At 39.4% G+C, this 20,738-nt stretch overlaps 1 protein-coding gene across 4 annotated transcripts in view; it reads left to right on the top strand.

Moving 5' to 3' along the window:
• Nucleotides 1-523: 523 nt before the first annotated feature.
• opa1 (OPA1 mitochondrial dynamin like GTPase) overlaps nt 524-20,738 on the top strand; it is a 35,347-nt gene continuing 15,132 nt past the window's right edge. Inside the window, exons 1-29 of one of the 4 annotated variants that reach the window (XM_085372685.1) lie at nt 524-685; nt 1,228-1,552; nt 1,656-1,752; nt 1,886-1,993; nt 3,098-3,151; nt 4,604-4,686; nt 6,297-6,440; nt 7,726-7,779; nt 7,868-7,972; nt 8,256-8,342; nt 8,715-8,828; nt 9,054-9,134; nt 9,239-9,313; nt 9,402-9,473; nt 9,705-9,804; nt 9,909-10,039; nt 10,450-10,522; nt 11,102-11,174; nt 11,262-11,377; nt 12,671-12,735; nt 12,948-13,024; nt 13,853-14,018; nt 15,022-15,174; nt 15,357-15,465; nt 15,755-15,834; nt 16,048-16,188; nt 16,292-16,408; nt 16,617-16,710; nt 17,333-17,443. In XM_085372685.1, coding sequence (XP_085228811.1) covers nt 657-685; nt 1,228-1,552; nt 1,656-1,752; nt 1,886-1,993; nt 3,098-3,151; nt 4,604-4,686; nt 6,297-6,440; nt 7,726-7,779; nt 7,868-7,972; nt 8,256-8,342; nt 8,715-8,828; nt 9,054-9,134; nt 9,239-9,313; nt 9,402-9,473; nt 9,705-9,804; nt 9,909-10,039; nt 10,450-10,522; nt 11,102-11,174; nt 11,262-11,377; nt 12,671-12,735; nt 12,948-13,024; nt 13,853-14,018; nt 15,022-15,174; nt 15,357-15,465; nt 15,755-15,834; nt 16,048-16,188; nt 16,292-16,408; nt 16,617-16,710; nt 17,333-17,443 — 3,034 coding nt within the window. In that variant the 5' untranslated portion in view covers nt 524-656. The remainder of the gene's footprint in view (nt 686-1,227; nt 1,553-1,655; nt 1,753-1,885; nt 1,994-3,097; nt 3,152-4,603; nt 4,687-6,296; nt 6,441-7,725; nt 7,780-7,867; nt 7,973-8,255; nt 8,343-8,714; nt 8,829-9,053; nt 9,135-9,238; nt 9,314-9,401; nt 9,474-9,704; nt 9,805-9,908; nt 10,040-10,449; nt 10,523-11,101; nt 11,175-11,261; nt 11,378-12,670; nt 12,736-12,947; nt 13,025-13,852; nt 14,019-15,021; nt 15,175-15,356; nt 15,466-15,754; nt 15,835-16,047; nt 16,189-16,291; nt 16,409-16,616; nt 16,711-17,332; nt 17,444-20,738) is intronic. The other 3 variants (XM_085372686.1, XM_085372687.1, XM_085372688.1) reach the window with 3 other exon arrangements.

The following is a 20,738-nucleotide window of genomic DNA, read 5'->3' as shown; positions in this document are numbered from 1 at the left end:
CAAAGAGTGGAAAATAAATTGATGTTCAATTGTATCAAAAGCCTTATAAAAATCCAGGAAGAGAATGAAGCTATTGTCAGGTACCAGATCAGAGTAATCAAGTAAATCCAAAACCAGTCTAATGTTATTAGAAATGTGTCTGTTTCTCATAAAGCCTGATTGTGTCTCATCAGTAATTGTTTCCAAGACCTCTTTAATTCTGTTAGCAAGTATTAAAGCCATAATCTTATAGTCATTATTGAGCAGGGAGATGGGTCTCCAATTATCAATAAAGAGTAAGTCTTTGTTTGGTTTTGGAATAAGTGTTATGAGACCTTGAGTAAGAGGAGGGAGGGTGTTATTCTCTATACTTTCTGTAAAAATCTGCAGTAAAAACGGAGCCAGGAGATTAGAAAATGATTTATAAAACTCTGCAGTCAAACCGAAAAGAGATATTATAGCAGAGGTACGTATAGGAACCAATTCCCTACATCGTTTATTTTGTCAGTGCTCTTTAGGCGGTGGAACCACTCACCGGAAGTGGACTGTCATTCCGATTGTGTCCTTGTTAGCCGCCACAACGGGCAAGCAAATGTGTGTTGTTTGGGAAGATGAATTAAACTGTACCTAAATAGTGAATCTGAACGACATCTCCGTGAAGCTGCTTTAACAGCATCATGCTGCGTGTAGGGAGCAGAGCTGCCTGGTGAGTTTGTATTTAATGAAGGTAACAGAAGCCAGGGTTAGCTACGGTGTGAGGAGAGCACATATGAAGCTGCTTCCTCTGACAGCTCAGGACGGCCGACCTGGTTCTGTGTAGATGACAGCAGCCCCATGTCATAGTAAGAAAGATAAAGGACACATATTATAGGAGTTATCACGGCTGTCTACGTGTGGAGTGCGTTTGGTTTATGTTGCCGGTGCTACTGCAGCATAAACGTTACCCTAGCATAAACCGGCTAAAAGTCTAGCTCGGTCGCTGAGTGTGTACAGCAGCTGCGTTATTTAAAAACAAAAACGATAGATTGACAGACCCCTGTTAACTGTGTCTGTACACTTAGTTAAGTGATTTATTGTAATAAACTGGGTTGTTTATAACGTTCAATGTCAAACCTGAAAACGTGTGCCATCTGCTTTCCTGCGTGTTGCTGCAGTCTATTGGGGCTACCTTGAACAAAAATGACTGCTTTTGTAACTGTTCTGTGGAAATGAGGTGTCTTTATTTTTTTCATCCACACCTCATCTCAGCGTGGCCTGCAGGAACCTGGTGGCCAACAACATGGGGGTGAGATTTCGGATACCCTTGCAGAAGCTGCACCCTCTCTCCCGTGCTATCCATCACCGTTACTCTGGAAACGGCAACCCTCAGCGCCCTCCTCATCGCACAGCAGCCCGCTATTTCACCTCCATGTCTCGGTTGCCCATGCGGCCGCCGAAGCCTCACCCGGGCTCTGGGGGCCACGGGTACCAGCAGCAGCGCAACTTCTGGGTGGCTCGCCTTGCTGCTCGGTTGCTGAAGCTCAGATATATTCTGCTGGGGAGTGCAGTGGGAGGAGGGTATACAGCTAAGAAGGTCAGTGTGGAGTGTTGTGCTTTGCTTGTCATGTGAGATGCAGGAAAACTGTTAAACATACTGAAGCGGTGATGTTTTTTTGTTTGTTTATGTTTTCTACCAGACCTATGATGAGTGGAAGGAAATGCTGCCTGATTTTAGTGAATACAACTGGGTGATTCCTGATTTTGTTTGGGAACTGAGCGAACAAATAGATCTTGGTAATTTTTATTTTTTATTTTTTTTTTTTACAAACAATAATGATTAAATCCCTCACATTGTTTTCCACCAGCTGTATCATGAGCTGCAGCTCTGTCTTTTCCACCTGACTGTGTTATCCATTTTCACCTGCAGATAAACTGGCCAAAGCTCTACCAGAGATGGAAGAAATAGCCAAACTACTACCCGACTTTGACAAAATTGGGGAGAACTTCACGTTCCTCAAAAGCCTCCTCACCTCTGGTGAGTAAACAAAGCATCAGCATTCACTTAATGCAATTACATATTATTGTAAAAAATAGCATGTGCAGACATCTGAGTGTCAGGATTTAGAATGAAGGTTACAGTAGCTTCACTGAAGCAAACCTGCTTTCCTCTTCTACCTTCTTACCTGTAACATACTCCAAGGGTTGCATTTTTGGTCTCCGACCTCTAAGGGACCTGAGCAGAATGAGCAAGTAGACTTCTGTATCCTGTTACTTGCTGATTTTTCTGCTACACCCTTTCTACCTCTGGTTGTGGTTATTAAATGATTCCTTATTAACTGAACCGTCCAGTAATTGCGATTTTGTTTTATTGCTGACTTTGGTTTCATGGTGTCACCATTTAGATGGGTCCATGTGCAGCATTTATGTGTGGTATTATACCAATATAAATGTATACATGTCTGTTATTTCATGACTTTCATTTAAAAACATTATCTGTACAAACTGATTGTGTAAACTGTATGACGTTTCCTGTGATAAGGAATTTCACTACAGTACAAGTTTGTTCCTGGGAACATGAAAGCTTAGATTTAAATAAAATGGTAAATGGCCTGTATTTATATAGCGCTTTACTAGTCCCTAAGGACCCCAAAGCGCTTTACATATCCAGTCATCCACCCATTCACACACACATTCACACACTTTGTACTAATAAGCCTCACTGAGTATTGTGTAGGAGGCATTTTGACTGGATGAGGATTTGATCATGTTTTTTGTCATCGTACATCAGCATTAATGTTTAAATAAATACTAAATATTATATTCTGCCTACAAATGATGAAGGATCGGTTATGCTTTCATAATGAAAAGGCACTAATGATAACTGTAACATTTATGGCTTTTTTCAAGATGACGCCCATTTGAGGGTGTTCTTATCAATTTTAACAGTTTTCTATTAATTAGCTAGGTCACTTAAAGCTCTGGCACAGCAGTATCTTTGTATTAATATACATCATCTAGCTAGCTGTGTCCCTGCTTTGACCATCATCCCTTTGCTTCTGTCTTTTATGATTTTTATCTTGTGTTGTTCTTCCTTTCTCCTCCCCCCCTACCCTCCTGTTGTCCTCCACGTTCTTCACAGGTGTGAGTTTGGGTAGTGAAGTCAAAGGAGCTTCTGGTCTGCATCTGTTGTTAGGTGTGTAAACCCAGCTCTCAGTAGTGCTGCCCACTCCCCTCTTTTCTTTCTGTGGCTATCTGACAATTGTCTCGCCACAGCACTGGCATGGTGGCCATGATTTTGGCTCTGAAGGCAGTAGCAGAGCATCTTCCTGGGATATGCAGTTAAATGCTGCTGTCATTGTTCAGACTATTTACCGAGTTCAGTAAGTGTAACTATGAGGGTTAAAAGGTCTAATCTTGGACTAAGCTTTGCTTGAATTGGTAGAAGATTTCTCTACTGCATCTTGAAGTCACCCCAAATTCATAGAAACCTTGAAGTTTACCTTTCCATAGTTAATTTAGAGCATAAATTTTTATTTTTTTATTTTTAAGAAAAATCTACAGAAAGGGTCTGGAGAGCTCATAAATGCAGATCATTGTTTTTACCTGTAGTATCTCCCCTTTTCCGTTTTCCTTTCTTTAAACCGGACTGTCCTCGGCTGTGCTTTGTCCTACTGTGTTGTGTATTCTTTGCCTCCTTTGACTTCCACCCTTTTTTCTCACCAGGGTTTTTTGCTTCTGTCATTCTTTCATCACTAATCGTTGGGGCAGGTTTGTTTTGCTCAAACTTATTGTTATTCAAATGGTTGGAAAATGAACACAAAGCTGATTAAGATGTAAATGAATTCTAATAATCAATCCAAACAATTAGCTGAAATTAATTAAATAACAATAATGTAACCCTTAAATGGGTTAAGATTAATAAAGGTAGTTCATTGCACAACAGTATGTGAAATATTTACCTGAAGGGATTCCCACACAGATGTGACCACGCCTTTGCAAGGAGTCATAATAACAGCAGGGAGTGTCTCTGGCTCTTACTCATGCACTATTAACACTTAATGTACCTGTAATGGCTTCAGGAAAAATATTTGTCCATTGATATAATCAATATACTTATTCCCAATGCTACTACATTTTTCTCTGTACATGTTCATTCTGTTGCTTAGTAGAGTTTTCCTTGTGCATTGTCATAACATGTCTTGAAAACTTAATTTCACCAGTTTTGATTAGGTGCCAAAGGAATATTAGAAAATTAAATGTAAAGATCTTAAAGAAGTCAATTCTTGAATTGCTTTTTGTCCATCTAAAACTGTGTTCCTAACAAGGTATGGAAGTTAATCAGAGTCAAAGACGTCAGCGTCAAACGGATGGAACCATTTACAGTATTTCAGTGCTTCAACATCTAGTCCTAGCTGTGCTAAGTTTTCTGATGATTATCAGACTGTTATACGTTCCTGAATAGCTTGAAAAACTTATGTAGTGCTACATTTTCCAGACATTTGAATTTTAGTCATTCTGCTCTTCTATTTTTCTATCGGGGGTCTTTTAGCCATAGTCACAACTCTCCTAGTTTGAGCTGCATGTAATAATATTTATGTATTTGCATTAGTAATCTTATCCTGGGTTGTTATGTCTCCTCTGATAGAAACTTCAGGTGATCCTCCACTAAATGCCACAGATTCCTCTGCTGCAGTCGCACATGAAGCTGGTGACAAGCAGTACAAAAAGGCAAGTAGATAGAATCTGCTCACACTTCCTAGTTTTTCTTCTCTTTACTCTGACACAGCTTGGTCTCGCTCAGCTCCTGTCTGCTACTTTTCGCTTCAAGGAAAAGAACTATGATCATTTAAATCAAAATGCCCCCCAAGAAACTTAAATGTTAGTTTGTATTACTCGAAAAAATTGTACATTTTTAAATGTAATGTGCTTTGAAGACCTGGCAGCGATTGAGGTCCATAGTCTTTAGCAGTGTACTACTTGGGGTTCGTTTTGATTCAGTGAGTTCTTCTGAATGTGAAATGTGAGTTAAACACAATCTTACCAGCCGATACACAGATATATAAAGGTGTAATAGTGAGAACAAAGTTTGTACAAGAACAGTGTTAATTAAAGATGGTAAATTGCCAAAAAGCTGTCTGTAAGTGCTGCTAGAGTAGTTTGATCTTCATCAAAGTTTTAAACCTGTACCTGCAAACTGTACAGCACCAAATCAAAGTGTTAACTGCAAGTTCTTACACACACTGCTGAACATGTGCGAAGTTTATTGACTGTTGTCTCACGTCGGTGGATAGTTGCTTCTTTTAACTTTATTTCCTTATTTACACAGTTATTTCATTTCTGTTGTCCTTGTGCTGTTTTGTATGTTTTGTACTTTGTATGTATGTTTGTTTTGTTTTCTGTTTCAGCGCATCCATGTCCTATTATTTATTTATCTATTTTTACCTTGTTTGTGTCTGCGTGCGTATGTGTGGTGTATGTGATTGTGTATAAGTGTGCTTGTTTAACAGTCTCTAAAGTTTAAAGGAAAGTGACAGCGACTTGGAGTATTAGGAGGTGCTTTTACAAAACAAAACTTTCCTATTCCCTATTTTTTCTATGATCATGGTCTCCAACATGAACAAAACACCACTTTTTATTATATTATTTGCACATTTCACAGAGTGAAAAAGCAAAAGGATGCACACAATTTGACATACGTCATGGTGGGGACTCTTGAACTATTTTTCCTGCTATTTAGTATGCTTTGTGCTTCACCCTGACCGATATCTCAGTGCCTGCTTCGCTTGGTTAATCATCAACTTCCGACCAGTTGTTTTCAGGTCCATTTAACGTTGTTTTGCAGCACATCTAAACATTTTGGTCAAAACTTGAAACTTGTTTTACAGAAGTTGTGTTATTGAGGAATTATGAACTTCAGGCAAAGTGTTGTTCCACTCATGATGAGCAGATAGCCAAAAATCCTCAGTGGAGCATAATAATGAGCAAATGCAACAGTATCACAGTTGCTGCCACTCGCTGAGAGGCACTGGTTGTCGTATTAGTTGCCTCTTCTGCCTTCAGTCTGACAAAGTTCAGCATCTCTGTGTTTTGGATTTAGGAGAGGCTGACTTTGCTCAGTTACACTGATGATGGTGGCAAGATTAACACAGCCAAAGACTGTGATTCGTTTTAATGACAACCCTTAATTAATACAGTTTAATTTTGACTCAAAAACAAAATAAATCCCAGAGACAAAGACAGACGCCCTCTGCTGTAGCCCTGTGTTGGGTTACTGCAGTGGCCTGCAGATGTTTTTGTTGCGCCTCCTGCCTTTTTCTCACTATGACATACCTCAGCAGGGTCTGCTTGGCGAGCTCATTCTTATTCAGCAGCAGATCCAGCGGCACGAGGAGGAGGTCCGACGGGCCGCTGCAGCCAGTAGTGCACGCCCCCAACCGTCAGAGCCTGCTCCGAACCCCAGCCCCCCTCAACAGTCACGCAAGGTGAAGGTCCAGTCCCGCTTAGATCTGCTCTATCATACAAGAGACTCCTAAAGCTTTATAGCTACAGCACAGATTTAAATCGTTGGACTAAGTAATGTCAGCCAGCGCTACCTTAAAAAAAAAACACTAGAGTAACTTCACACCCAGTGAAAATCAGTGTTTCCTCTCTGAAAGGTTCAAGCCTCTTTACCTCAGCGGTGCTGATGGGCACAATTAAAAGTGTGAAAATAACCACACATGAGTATACTAAACAGTTACTGTAGCGGTGACCTCATAAGATTTTCAGCTGGTGTAAAGTTGGTGTATATATATTTGTTTTTGTTAAACTTGTAGTCCACATAAATTGGCCTGTCAGCAGATTTTATTCCACCCTCTACAGTATTAAAAAGCAGTCGTCTTCTTTGACTGTGTAGTTTGAGTTTGTTTTGCCAGTGTGCTGTTGAAAGGGCTTGCATGGACCACAACAGCTGGGTTTGCTAGAAATGGTGACTATAGCCAGCGTCATTCTCCCACGCAAGTGGCTGGATAATCATCAGCAGTACTGCATTATTGTGCAGAAGCGCTGCATGGAGTGGAGTGAAGCCTGCCGCATGGTGTGAGCTACACTTTTTTTTTTAAACTCTCATGAGTGGATCTAACTTTTCTTTATCAATTTACTTCATCAACACGCTTAAGCTCTTTAAAAATAATGAAGCGATCTCTTAGCTTTTCAAAAATCTTTGCTATGTATTGCAAGAATGTAAGTTGAAGAACATTTCTTACCCCTGTTGTGCAGTATAGAAATGGTTTTTAATGAAATAGTTTGGTGTGTCTTTAAATTCCTTTTCTTCTTCTTCTATCATTTGTCCATGTCTGCTGTGCCTCCTGCTTCCTGTCCCACATCTCATTGTTCCAAACATGTTGCATATATATAATATACAAAATAAAATACAGTTTGTCCAATCATTAAAATTAAGCTGTAATGGCAGTGAATTTGTGATTAAGTTCACTCTGTGATTTGTGCCTGTTTGTGAATCATAGTGTGTTGATTGAAGCTGAGCGATGCCAGAATGATAGTATGTGCCTGAAATTTGTGTTCCTCTCTTGCATTAACTTGACTTTCAACTCTCTCCGTAGACAGAATGCACGGATTGAGCCTTTATGATGCCGGTGGGAGTTCAGTTGTTTGAAGGTGTTCTGTGAGAGTCGTGGGGTTAGCTCTTGTATTCAGAAGAGAAAGGAAGCATTAACGTTTGTTGTTGTTGTTTTTTTTTTTTTTTTTCTTTGTCTCTTCTGTGATCTTTAGTCATCTGACAAAGAAAAGATAGACCAGCTCCAAGAAGAGCTGCTGCGCACTCAGGTACAGTAGCTGTGACTTTCTCCTTGCTTAAATGTAAATGTTGAAATGTTTCTGGTTGTTAGTTTTGACACTGCTATTTGTCCATTAGCTAAGATATCAGCGCATGCTGGAGAGACTGGAGAAGGAAAACAAAGAGTTGAGGAAAGTGGTGCTGCAAAAAGATGATAAGGGCATTCACCAAAGGAAAGTGAAGGTGGGTTATGAACATATTAAACACATACAGATTCTCTTTTTCCTGGTCTAGATTTTACTTTAATTGGGATTGCTTTTTCAGATGTGAGCATTGCAGATATCTGGAATATTTTCCAGATAGGTCCCAGAGTGTTGGGCAGTTACATTTTATTATGATTAATATCTGTTAATGATAAAAAAAAGTGTTGCCTTTCATAGATTTAGTTATTCTCCAGCTCTTCTTTGTTGTGACAGCTAATTACTCAAAGACTGATAATTAATTACTGTTCTGTCTCCTTGTGTAGAAATCCCTTATTGATATGTATTCTGAAGTCCTGGATGTCTTGTCGGACTATGATGCCAACTACAACACCCAGGACCACCTACCCAGGGTACATATGAGCTTTATTTGTTGAACATCTGTGTGTTTTTTAAGAAACAACATTTTTGTGTCATTTTTGTGTGTGTTCGTGGGTGTGTGTTAGAATTGATAGCTTGACTCATAAAAATCAACAAACAACTTCCTAAATACCCGAAAGGTTGATTCTGTTAATCAACGAATCAACTTTTTGGGATTTCCTTACGTGGATGATTGAGTGTGCATCAAAACTTTGTAAATATGTTGCCAAACTTGCATTTATTGTTACTGGATCCCAGAAGGCCTTCTGTTTCATTTTCCATTATCCCAACGCTGTTTGGTTGAGCTGTTTACCTTTCCCTGTCTCTTTGTGTGGTCTCACCCTCTTCCTAAACTTGTGCTTCAGGTCGTTGTGGTGGGCGATCAGAGTGCTGGAAAGACCAGCGTGCTCGAGATGATAGCACAAGCCAGGATATTTCCCAGGGGCTCAGGAGAGATGATGACACGCTCTCCCGTCAAGGTGTGTGTGGCCAGTGTGGTTCGCGTGTGTGTGAAAGATTTCATATTTATATGGCCCTTATTTAATTGAATATTTTTTCACAACATGGTCAGAAAATGTCATCATAAACAGGTTTACATAAGGAACAACAAAGATGTTTTTGAGTGTTGTCACACAAGCATTCTGGGAAGTTAAACCAACATTGACTCATTTTTTTAAATACATAAAAACTCTTATGTTGTGTAGGTAACATTAAGTGAAGGCCCTCACCACGTGGCCATGTTCAAGGACAGTGGCCGAGAGTTTGACCTAACCAAAGAGGAAGATGTAAGTGACACAGTCTTCAATCCATCCATTTGATAGAAACTACAACTTCAAGCTAGTTGTTTCATTAAAGTATTTATTGTGCTCTTTCTTTCTGTGTCCCACAGCTGGCTGCTCTCAGGCATGAGATTGAGCTGAGGATGAGGAAAAGTGTGAAGGAAGGACAGACAGTCAGCTCTGAGGTTGTACATATACTAACACTCAGATTAAACATAAAGTTTTTTTTCCTGCAGTGTTTCATGAAATGATGTTTTCTATTCTGTATGTTAGACAATATCCTTGAGCGTTAAAGGGCCTGGCATCCAGAGGATGGTACTCGTTGACTTACCGGGTGTAATCAGTGTAAGTCTATATTCTGCGTATAATAATGTTTCAAATTCCTTTGGCTGTATTAGGATTTCATTTGGGTTTTTTTCTATAATTTACCTTATATTGATTTACCAATATGTAATAGATAATTTTTAAAAAATCAAAAATTTATTTGTTTTCCTAAAGTGTAGAAGTTGCTGTTAGAGTCACTATTTCACTTTTTGTGAAAATTGCAGTCTTAAAAAGTTATTTAATGTCTTGTAGACGGTGACTGCGGGCATGGCAACAGACACTAAGGAAACCATCTTCAGCATCAGCAAGGCCTACATGCAAAACCCCAATGCAATCATCCTCTGTATTCAGGGTAAGATATGCATATGTTTCCATTTACAGTAATAAAACCAGCACATATCAAAGTGAGAGAAGAGGTGATCTCTACGTGGACTAACCCTCTTGCTCGTTGTCCAGATGGCAGTGTGGATGCAGAGCGGAGCATTGTAACAGACCTGGTTAGCCAGATGGACCCTCAGGGAAAGAGGACCATCTTTGTCCTGACCAAAGTGGACCTGGCTGAGAAGAACCTGGCCAGCCCAAGCAGAGTAACTAGTCTTTGCCATCTAAGAAAATGTTGTAAAATAGTTACTTTATAGGTAAAAGATATACTATTAACAGCTTCGAAAGCTTTATTTTATTTTAATTTCTTAATGTAGTGGCAAAAATACAGGTCTGCCTAATGATTCTTGACACCTAAAAAAAACATTATCATGACATTGTTGTTCATCGTGTTAAAATGACTTCTTAAAAGTGATCATGTTGATTCGTCATGCAATTATTGCAGTGTGATTAGAGCTATTTGCAACTACACCACAAGAGGGCGCTAAATCCTTACAGTTTAACCAGATTTTCTTGGCAAGTCAGCACCTGGTTTCAGAAAACAGTGTGCACACAACAGAATAGAGAATTTCAGTCATATTTGTCTTTTGGTTTTTTTTGCCATCTTCTTTTTCAGATTCAGCAAATAGTGGAAGGCAAGCTGTTTCCCATGAAAGCCCTGGGCTACTTTGCTGTTGTAACAGGAAAAGGTGACGTCCACTACTGTGAACTCCAGCATGCTACATTTATTTTTGTGTCCCTTAATGATGACTTTTAGGTCAATAATGTCACATTTCCATAGAGAAATTTGTTTTAAAATGTTTTATCTCCACTTTAGCTTAACTAAACAGCAGGTGAAGTAGGTAGCCAGGTAGATGACCCTCCCTGTGTGAGGGAAGCAGAAAGCATTCAGGGATGCCTGCTGTTAAAACAAAGAACATGTGCAGGGAATCACAAGGTGTCTCATTCATCTTTGCCATAAGGAAGTCATTGTTTTCTGTGATGCATTCAGAGAAATGCAGTAATGCAAATGCAGTAATTTTTAAATTGCGAACTGGAGCAGAGCAGCAAGCCTTCCTACATGAGCATGACACGTATTCTACTAAATGAAGGCTACATTTAGTACAAGCTTGCTCTCAAATAAAGGCCTTCTGCCTTTGGGCTAAATAAAAGACTCGGCCACTATTTGATAGAAATACATTATGTAACACACAGCATTGCATAGAATAGTCGCTAATTTATGTTAAATTATTTGCTCATACTTTTTATTGCTAATTGCTTGTGTCCAGGAAGCAGTGCTGAAAGCATAGACTCCATCAAAGACTATGAAGAGGACTTCTTTCAGAACTCTAGGTTACTCAGGCAAGTTATACCATCTAATATGCAGCTTCTAAAAGTTCATCAAATAAGTAATTCCAGAGTTGAGAAATAATTTGTGTGCACAACTAGGGACGGCATGCTGAAAGCTCACCAGGTGACTACAAAGAACTTGAGTCTGGCCGTCGCTGACTGCTTCTGGAAGATGGTGCGGGAGTCTGTAGAGCAACAAGCTGATGTCTTCAAAGGTATGACAGCACCTTCAGCATTTAATTTTATCCTATAAAGAACCAATTGATTCATATAGATTGGTTGTTTGCAATGAAACATTTATATGGTCAGATCTGTTTGCAGACATTAAAAATAATGTGAATAGGCATGTTAGGATTAACAGTAAAAGGAGTAGCTGATCTTACTCTTTTCAGTCTCCCTATATTGGCTTTCCTCAGCCACTCTGCCATACTTTTCCACCCCCTCTGTCTTGACTTCCAACTACAATTAGTCTAGACAGTCTCAAGCTCATTGCTAACAGCATAAGAGATTTATGGCCATGAGACTTCACATCCCATAGGTCCATTGTGTTGAGCATCGATCCATATCCCATCAAATCACATGCAGCCAGCTTCCATCCTCCATTCTTGGCGCCACCACATCTCCACAAACCAGCAATTAGCCTAATCTCCACTGTGGATAGGGAGCTGTGGAAAGGGGCAAGAAGCTCAGTGTGCTAGTGTGTCTCTGTGTGCATACGCGAGAGGTAAAACTCTGACTTTTGATAAAATTGTGTGATTGGCCCCATCTTCCCTCCTCCCCAGAGACCAGTTAGGGAGAGTAAGTGTGCAAAACCCTCATCCCCTGTTATTAGAGAATAAACACCATCTGGTGACTGAAGGCTGCCGTCATATCATGCTATGTGAGAAAAGGCCAGGCTCTCTCTGTATAGGCTCATTGCTTGATGATGATCGAGATCTGTCAAAGGATGGAGCATAATCTCCATGGTGAAAAAGAAAGAAAGATTTAAGTGTTCAGTTTCAGCCAGGCAGAAGAATGAGCACTAGATAATTTGATGATTAGGGTCTGTTGGAGCTTTATGATGTTGCCGTCTATATTAAAATTATAATGTCACGTTTCATGTGTAAGACTGTTTAAAAATATATTATAGCCTCTGCACACTGTCTCACCTACTACTATTTTATTAAATCACAACATCTCAGACTAAGTGACCCTCATCAGGTACAAAACAGTTTTCATACAATCCATCCAGTCTGAATGCTGATGGTCCCTCTTTAGAACTGTGTGGATGTAATCGATGATAACAGTAGTTGCTCTTTATTTAGAGGTTTTATCACTAAACCAACAATTGCATTACTGTCGTTATGGAAGTTTTTACCAGTTAGTTCTCTTATCAGGATTATTTGTTTATTTCCTGTGGGTCATTCAGGTGTGCAGTGATTTTAAACCACGTAAGATTGAAATTTGTTCATATTGAAGTTGAAAATGTTTGTTTAAATATTCCTTTTCATGATCCCTGCTTTAACCAGCTTCACGATTCAACCTGGAGACAGAATGGAAGAACAACTACCCTCGTCTAAGAGAGCTGGACAGGGTAGGAAACACAAACAGCCATTTCTTTGAACTCTCACATAGTTCTTTATAAAAGCAAGCTTGCTCATTAGTGATGGATATTTTATAAATTACATTTGTGTTTTTAAAAAAAAATGTCCTTAAGAAATAAGAGTTTATTAATATGTTAAAATTGCATAATGTAATTTAAAATTACATTAAAGGTTTTTAATGTAGTATTTAATCTTTTTGCAGAATGAACTGTTTGAAAAGGCTAAAAATGAAATCTTGGATGAAGTTATTAGTTTGAGTCAGGTGACTCCACAACACTGGTAAGTTCCTCTTGAACTAACATCATGATTTATTATTCTTTAGTTGGTTTCACCATCATTTCAGTGACTTTGTTAGTTTTAGTTGTTTGTGAGGTGAATGATATTTCATGTTATGGGGAAAGAGCAGTGTTAAAATGTGCATTAGTACTTAACCAGCCATGAGCTAAAAAGCAGATCTTTGTCTGCATGTAGCTGTATGTGAATACCACAATGAGTAAAACCTTGCTTAAATGAGATCTATGCATGCTGTTGTGGGAATCCCCTGTGTGCGTGGCATCAGTTTTCTCTGATCAATAATCTGATGAATGGCCCATGGACAGGAGCAGGGGTGGCCCTGTTAGCCAGCCAGCAGCCAGCCAGCATTATTGGAAATGGCTCTTATTGACAGTGAGGAGTGCTAGCTGGAACAAAAGGGGACCTAATGAAATATGGCTGTGCGTTTATGATAAATGAGATAAGTGCAACGCTTCCCTGGTCTCAGCGGGATTTGGGACTCGGGGGAATCCTGGGTTTTGTTCTGCGTCGCTGTGGAGAGTGTGGATGCTGTTAGCTTTTAACAGGGTCATAGTATAGATGTTGGAGTTTACAGTCGAGCGTCCCTCTTTGCTCATTGTTTTCCTGCTCCGGCTGACGACTTAACTGCACTCAGCTGGACACCTTGGTCCAAAGCACTCTTTTTGTGTTTTTGTCTGTCTTCTATCTGTAACTAAAAGTGATAATCCAAATCTTCAAGATCTTAACATGGGTTAGAGTTATTGAGCTACAAAGTTTGGTACAAGTCGGCGCACATCTCTTTCAGAACTGACTTGTTTTTTTTCCTTCTTGTAGGGAATCTATTCTACAGAAAAAGCTGTGGGAACGTGTTTCCACCCATGTAATTGAGAACATCTACCTGCCTGCTGCCCAAACAATGGACTCTGGTACCTTTAACACCACTGTAGACATCAAGCTCAAACAGTGGACTGACAAGCAGCTCCCGCACAAAGCACTGGAGGTGCAGCACACTTGCTTTATTAGTCAGCTCATATCATGAATAATTCAGTTAAAGTGATTGTTGTTATTTTAAGAATTTTTTTATTACATTTTGGTGAGTTCACTGTAGGGCTGTTTGATATAACGATATATATCGGATGACGATATAAAAACGTCTATGTTTAATTTTACGCTATCGTTTGTTTCGTGGTGTCGCAAAAATAAACTGTTTACTGCAATATTTTTTCGTTTTGATGGTCACTGTAGTGTTTATATTAATTTCTTAAAGTTCTCTCTTTCTCTTATATTTAATATAACCACACTACGGACAGACAAGCGCCTGTATTTATGCGTTGTCGTTAGCAACAACAACGGTAACTCCATCGCGTCACGTGTCCGCTTGTTTATTTTCCACATAAACCTTTCACAATAAAGCTCAAGATCCTGTTGAGACTTTTCAAAATAAACTGAATCACGTGAAAGAGTATGCAGAGTTTATGGATGAGAAGCAAAAAAGAGCCGTCGGGTGCTAAAAAATAGACCTTAGACTCAAACGTTAGAACAGGCTTTTCCCCGCAGCAAGCCGTGTAATAAATACTCACAAAGAAAACGGCGGCCGTTACAACTTATGTCTAAAAATGTATCGTTTCATGCATCGGTTAAAAAACTCGACTCCAGCTACACAACGCCCAGCTGGAAACATTTCACGCAAGTCGAGCCGCCAGAGATTCACAGAATTTACAAAAAAAATGTTACATTTTTGTGATTTATATCGTTATCGGACGATAGATGTCTTATATCGGGATGTGAGATTTTGGTCATATCGCACAGCCCTAGTTCACTGTCATATTCTATTGTTTAGTATTTCTTTTCTTTTTGCTGTGTGTTGTTTTTTTTATGAGTATCTTGACTCTAATTCGATTAACACAGACTGTAGAACTTGTAAAAACAATTAAATCCAGCAGTGGCTTTATTCTAATAGCCCCTTTTCCCTCCTTATATTTTGCATACTTTGCCCCTGTCAGATTGCCTGGGAGACACTGCAGGAGGAGTTTGCCCGCTTCATGGCTGAATACAAAGGCAAAGACCAGGATGACATTTTTGACAAGTTGAAGGAGGCTGTGAAGGATGACAGTATCAAGAGGCATAAGTGGAATGAGAGGGCCCTGGACAGCCTGGTAAACACACAGTAAAATACCCTCACAAGCAGAAAGTGCACACTTGTTTATTGAAGCTCCCAGAGCAGACAGAATTTCATGATGAGATGCCATCAGCATAGAGAATGTAGTCGTGATGCAAAGAAGCACTGATGCTAACAAGTGGAATGTGTTTTTTGTACCTCTGTGTGTGGTTGTGTCAGAGGGTGATTCAGCACAATGCCCTCGAAGACCGCTCCATCACAGACAAGCCCCAGTGGGATGCAGCAATCCAGTTCATGGAGGAAACCCTGCAGTCACGCCTCAAAGACAGTACGTTGGCTATGATAGGATCATATGTTAAAACTCTCCTCGCAGTCTTAACCACACAAAAACATTTGTAGACTTTTATGGTTCTTTGTAGTTTTGGTTTTTAGTTGGAATCACATCAACACAGTTTCAGGTTCTTACTTTTGTCCCAGACATCAGTCACACACCTGTCCTGACCAGGTTTTAGGTGATCATGCTTTTGTGGTGCTTTTGCTGCCACAATGAGGCATGCTGTTTTTTCTGACGTATGATTTAATTTTGTTCTGTTTTGCTCTTTGCTCTCGACCTGCAGCTGAATCAGTAATCAAAGACATGGTGGGCCCAGACTGGAAGGAGAGGTGGCTGAGTTGGAAGAATCGTACACCAGATCAGGTCAGAATTGCAGGATTTCCTCAGAAGTCATAGTTGTGATGGTGCAGTAGTTTTTATAAGGAGCTTTGAAGCTGTGAAGTGGAAGATCAATAAAAGCTATCACCTTACACAATGGTCTAATTCCATCCACACTGTAGAGCTTACATATAAATATGTAATATTTTACATTCAAATGCTCCTTGAAGTGAAGACTTGCTTTTCTAAACCTTGCAGCATATTCGGAATGAAACAAAAAATGAGCTGGACCGCCTGCTGAAGCTGCACGATGAGCACACGGCTTACCTGGCTAATGATGAAGTCACCACAGTACGGAAGAACCTGGAGGCACGGAGTGTAGAAGTTGACCCGATGCTGGTGAGATGGAACGGATTATTCCAAACATTTTTTTTGTAACAGCAATACCTGGCACTTATGTTTGGCCTCTGTTAACTGGTGAAATATTTCCATACTTGCTCAGATCAAGGATACGTGGCATCAGCTTTATCGGCGACACTTCTTACAGAAGGCACTGTCACACTGCAACCTCTGCAAGAGGGGTTTCTACTACTACCAGAGACACTTTGTTGACTCTGAGGTAAGTAGAAAGAGTTGTCTTTTATTTTTTTTTATGTATTTATGCAGTTTCACCTGAGGTCAGGGTTAGTTTGGAAAAAATGTAACTTTACTCTGGGGCACCCTGTGTACTGAAGGCGGAAGACCTAGCGGGTACACACATTTGATTTGTGTCTGTCCCAGGCCAAAAATAAAAAATAAAAATGTGATATCCCTGTTTGTTTCTGCAGTTGGAGTGCAATGATGTGGTGCTGTTTTGGAGGATACAGAGGATGCTGGTTATAACAGCCAACACTCTACGACAGCAACTTACCAACACTGAAGGTGAGCACTGTGGACTGGGGCTGGGGGCTATGTTATTTCCATAACAGCAGTTGTAGCTATTTATGGAACAAAGGTAAAACTATAGAATATCAAACCTTCTGTTTTTAATGATTTCAGCCTTGTAGTTGTCATTTCTGTGGGTTTGTTTTTCTTGTATCTTTTTGTAAAACCAACAGGTTATTGGCAGGAATTTTACTTCCTCCTTTTGATTTTTTCCCTCCTGGTGGAGTAAGTTGTTCCATCAGTGGTACTTTGTGTGAAACATGTGAAAAATGCAGTGCAGTGAATCTAGTTGCACGCCATCCCCAAAGCTGATACTGAGATCAGATTTCACTGTTGGTTAGAAATGTTTGACTGAAGTCGTCTCTGCACTTTCATTGTTGGGCTTAGTGATTTTTATATCCTTTAGCAAGGTTCCAGTAGTTATCCAGATTATCTATAAAGTAAAGACAAATGTGAGAGTGACAGTCCTTCTCCGAGTCTTTTTAATCATTATAAAGTGTTTTCATAACTTGATTCATCAAAACAAAAGATCGACAGAAAAGTGCATTTCATTGTTGTTGGGCCAGGCATTGATTATTATTGTTTCTTGTGTATCTGTCTCTGTGTCCGTGCTCGCCAGTGCGCCGATTGGAGAAAAACGTGAAGGAAGTGTTGGATGACTTTGGAGAAGACATGGAAAAGAAGACCCAACTCATAACTGGCCGCCGAGTCCAGCTGGCTGAGGATCTCAGTAAGACACACAAACACTTGCAGAGCAGAAAATACACTGCAGATACACAAAGGCTATAAAGAAACACCTGTGAGTCTGATTGTTCCTATTTAAGCTTCACAGTTCTTAACTCAACGTCACAGTAGTTTGCATGCTAACCTACTACACTATCAGATATTATATACAGTAATGTGCAAAAGTTTTAGCCAGGTAAGAAAAAAAATGCTGTAAACAAAGAATGAGTGTTAATCATTTATTTTCATCAATCAACAAAATGCAGTGAATGAACAAAAGAGAAATCTAAATGAAATCAATATTTGGTGTAGCGACCCTTTGCCTTCAAGACAGCATCAATTCTTCTTGATACACTTGCACACAGTTTTTGAAGGAACTCGGCTGAAAACTTTCTCTTTTTTTTCCCCACACCTGCCTAAAACCTTTGCACCGTACTGTATGCATATCTTACTTTGACCACTCAGGTCAACTACGTTATATTAAGCACGTGGATCCATTCTATAAAATCCTAGAGTCATCAGTAGGTGGCAGTGATGCTTCAGGAATTTATATTGATTAGTCCAGTATGGCAGTATTATTGCATTTAAGTTAAGCTAACAGTACAGGCCGGCTAAAAAGGCCTGTTTTCAGTTGCCTAGAAAATAGGATGCTCTCTAAGAAGTAGGTAAAAGCAGACAGAAAATATTTGTAAATCATTTAAAGCTGTTTCTATTTGAAAAATGTACAAAGACGTACAAATGAATTGTTCAAGCAGAAGAACATTATTTAAAGGAATATTTATTTATATGTAAGCTTATTTTTTACAGCAATGAGAAGTTCAAACGGGGGAAACAGAATAACAGAAAAGACCAGAAAAGTTTTGTGTTTCTTAAAAACGCATCACGTGGAACATTTCAGAACTAATTTATTGAATTAGTAATAGGTTCAAATACATGATTGGATATAAAAAGAGATGCTGAGTCTTTGAGGAGTAGAGATGGAGAGGAGCTCAGGCAATAGTTCAGTTTAATAAAACTGCTTCTCATTTTAAAACTAAAAAGAGTTGGAGAAATCGCTGAGGTTAATTCATCTATATCAGTCGTCATCAAGTAACAGTAGGTTAATATAAATGACAACACGCAGCATAGATGCTCTCACATTAAGCTTAAATAAACAAAGAAATTAAGACATTAGCTAAATAATAGAAGTGTATTTAAATTTATACTTTTTATTAAAAAAAAGAAGCAGCTGTTTTCAGCAATCTGATAAGGGGTAACCACAGCGCCTAGCTCTGCCCGTTTAATTTGGCTGTGTTTTACGTGGTACGCCCTTCCTGACACAACCCCAGAAGAGATTTTTAATCTTGTGCACATAATCTCTTCAACGCCTACTGGGAGTTCCTTTAAATTTTGCACAAGTGTTCACTTGGACTCTAGCAAGAACTGATTATTAATGATTGACCCATCTCCTCCTTTCCTTCTGTAATTTTGAGGAAACTGCTCTTGCTTAAGCACAGATATGTTTTTGCAAATAAAATGACTCGTTCTCAAAAGTAATTCGTACTGATGTTAATTACAAAATAAGACACTCTGTTCCTACAGCGACACAGTGCACATGTGCTGTATCTCCTCTGTAAGTGAGTTTTGGGAAACTTTTCTCGGGGGTGGACCGATATATCTGCTAATTTTTACCTGTCAGCCTTTTGAAGGCTCTTAATTAAAAGCTGGTGCAATGAGTCTTCTCCAGCATTGGTCTTATTCAGAGAAGCTCTGCTTGCTAAGCAGTTTGTGTTTGCAAAGTGGCACACATGGCTTGCTGCCATTTCAGAAGTATCTGTGACACACACACGAGCATGCGCATGCACAATGACTGTTCCTGTCACCACAGAAGTACACAACAATTTAGACACACTTGCCTTTAAGTTGTAATTTTCTCACATTTAATCCAAGTCAAAGCACAGTGTTAAAACACTGCAAATGCCTGCATGATCTCAGAGTTTAAAGAACAATACGTGCCTCAAATACACACATTAGAGTGAAGTCAGTTTTTGCAGGAATCATTCTCCTGTCAACTTCTTTTAGATTTTGTTGACTTTCATATGTTGCATGTAAGCTCTGATTGTCAAAAACACATTAGTGCTTTTATTACCTTCCATGTAAACAACAGCAGACCACATGTACAGTATTTAAGTAGGCATAGTCATGCTACATTAAGAGGCACTCAGAGAAGACAGAAACACACACGGAGCTTTTTGCTGAGGGTTTTTCTGTCACAGAGCCCCCTCTCCATTCCACACACCATCAGCCATGTCTAGACCTGCCTGGCCTTGCAAATTCTATAAGGCAAGTGGATCCATAAACTTTTCCAAACATGACATCCCCACTTTCCATCTGGAAAGACTGTCCTCACTAATAGATGTAGGAGTGTGTCTGGAATTTCTTAAGAAACCATGTAGTGTAGGACCACACCTGTGCATGCACACACATTTATTTTGTTTCTTTATGAATTATTTGTAGTGAAGTGTTTACTTCACTCTTTAAATCTGCATCAATACAAGCAGCCATCATTTGGAGGGTCAGATGGGAATTTTGACATCAGGAAAAACAAATCTGTTTATTGTAATTTGAAGGTATAATGAACGTAAATGTAAACAGAATAAAATGCTCTGTGAGTCACCATGAACCACTGACCATGAGATGCAGTTTTCTTTATTGCATTTTACTCCTCATATCTCACTCCCTTCACTCCTATCTCTACTGCCGACTGAAATATAACACCACTTATTTTGTTGTAACTCATAACTAACATTCCAGCCTAACATTGCAGTCTGCTGGAAATGTACCTCACAGCACGCCGCCCTTTTGCAGCCCTAATTTTACAGTGATGTCAATTTTTTTTCTTTTCCTCCTGCTAATAAAATGTATGTTCCAGAGTTTGAGCTTTGTCAGTCTGTCAGGTTGAGTTAGTGGGTGAGTGGAGGATCTGGGTCATTAGCTGTCGGACACTTTGCGCAGGGCATTCGGTGTAACACAGCCTAGACCTAAGTGTGTGGGTATGTGGGTCCTTGAGTCTAGACTGAACCACGTGGCTTATGGGCTGAGTTGGTGACATGCCTCAATTTCCTCTGGGCAAAGATTTCTTCTTTTTTTTTTTTTTAGTTCCTTTTTTAACTGAAAGGCTCATCATAAAGGTTTCCTTTGCAGAAGCTTTTCACTCGTGCAAATATAGTAACTGGACATGGCAAAGCATAATTAATAAAACCCAACTTAAGCATTCTTAATTAGAAGTATCAGGTAGTGATTACTTTGTACTTTTAAGGACA

The sequence above is a fragment of the Diplotaxodon limnothrissa genome, linkage group LG15, assembly GCF_057381915.1.
Source record: "Diplotaxodon limnothrissa isolate DT_005_m linkage group LG15, D_limnothrissa_male_GT1.1, whole genome shotgun sequence".
Classification (NCBI taxonomy): domain Eukaryota; kingdom Metazoa; phylum Chordata; class Actinopteri; order Cichliformes; family Cichlidae; genus Diplotaxodon; species Diplotaxodon limnothrissa.
Note: the sequence above shows the minus strand (reverse complement) of the source record. Positions and strands in the feature narration are given on the sequence as shown.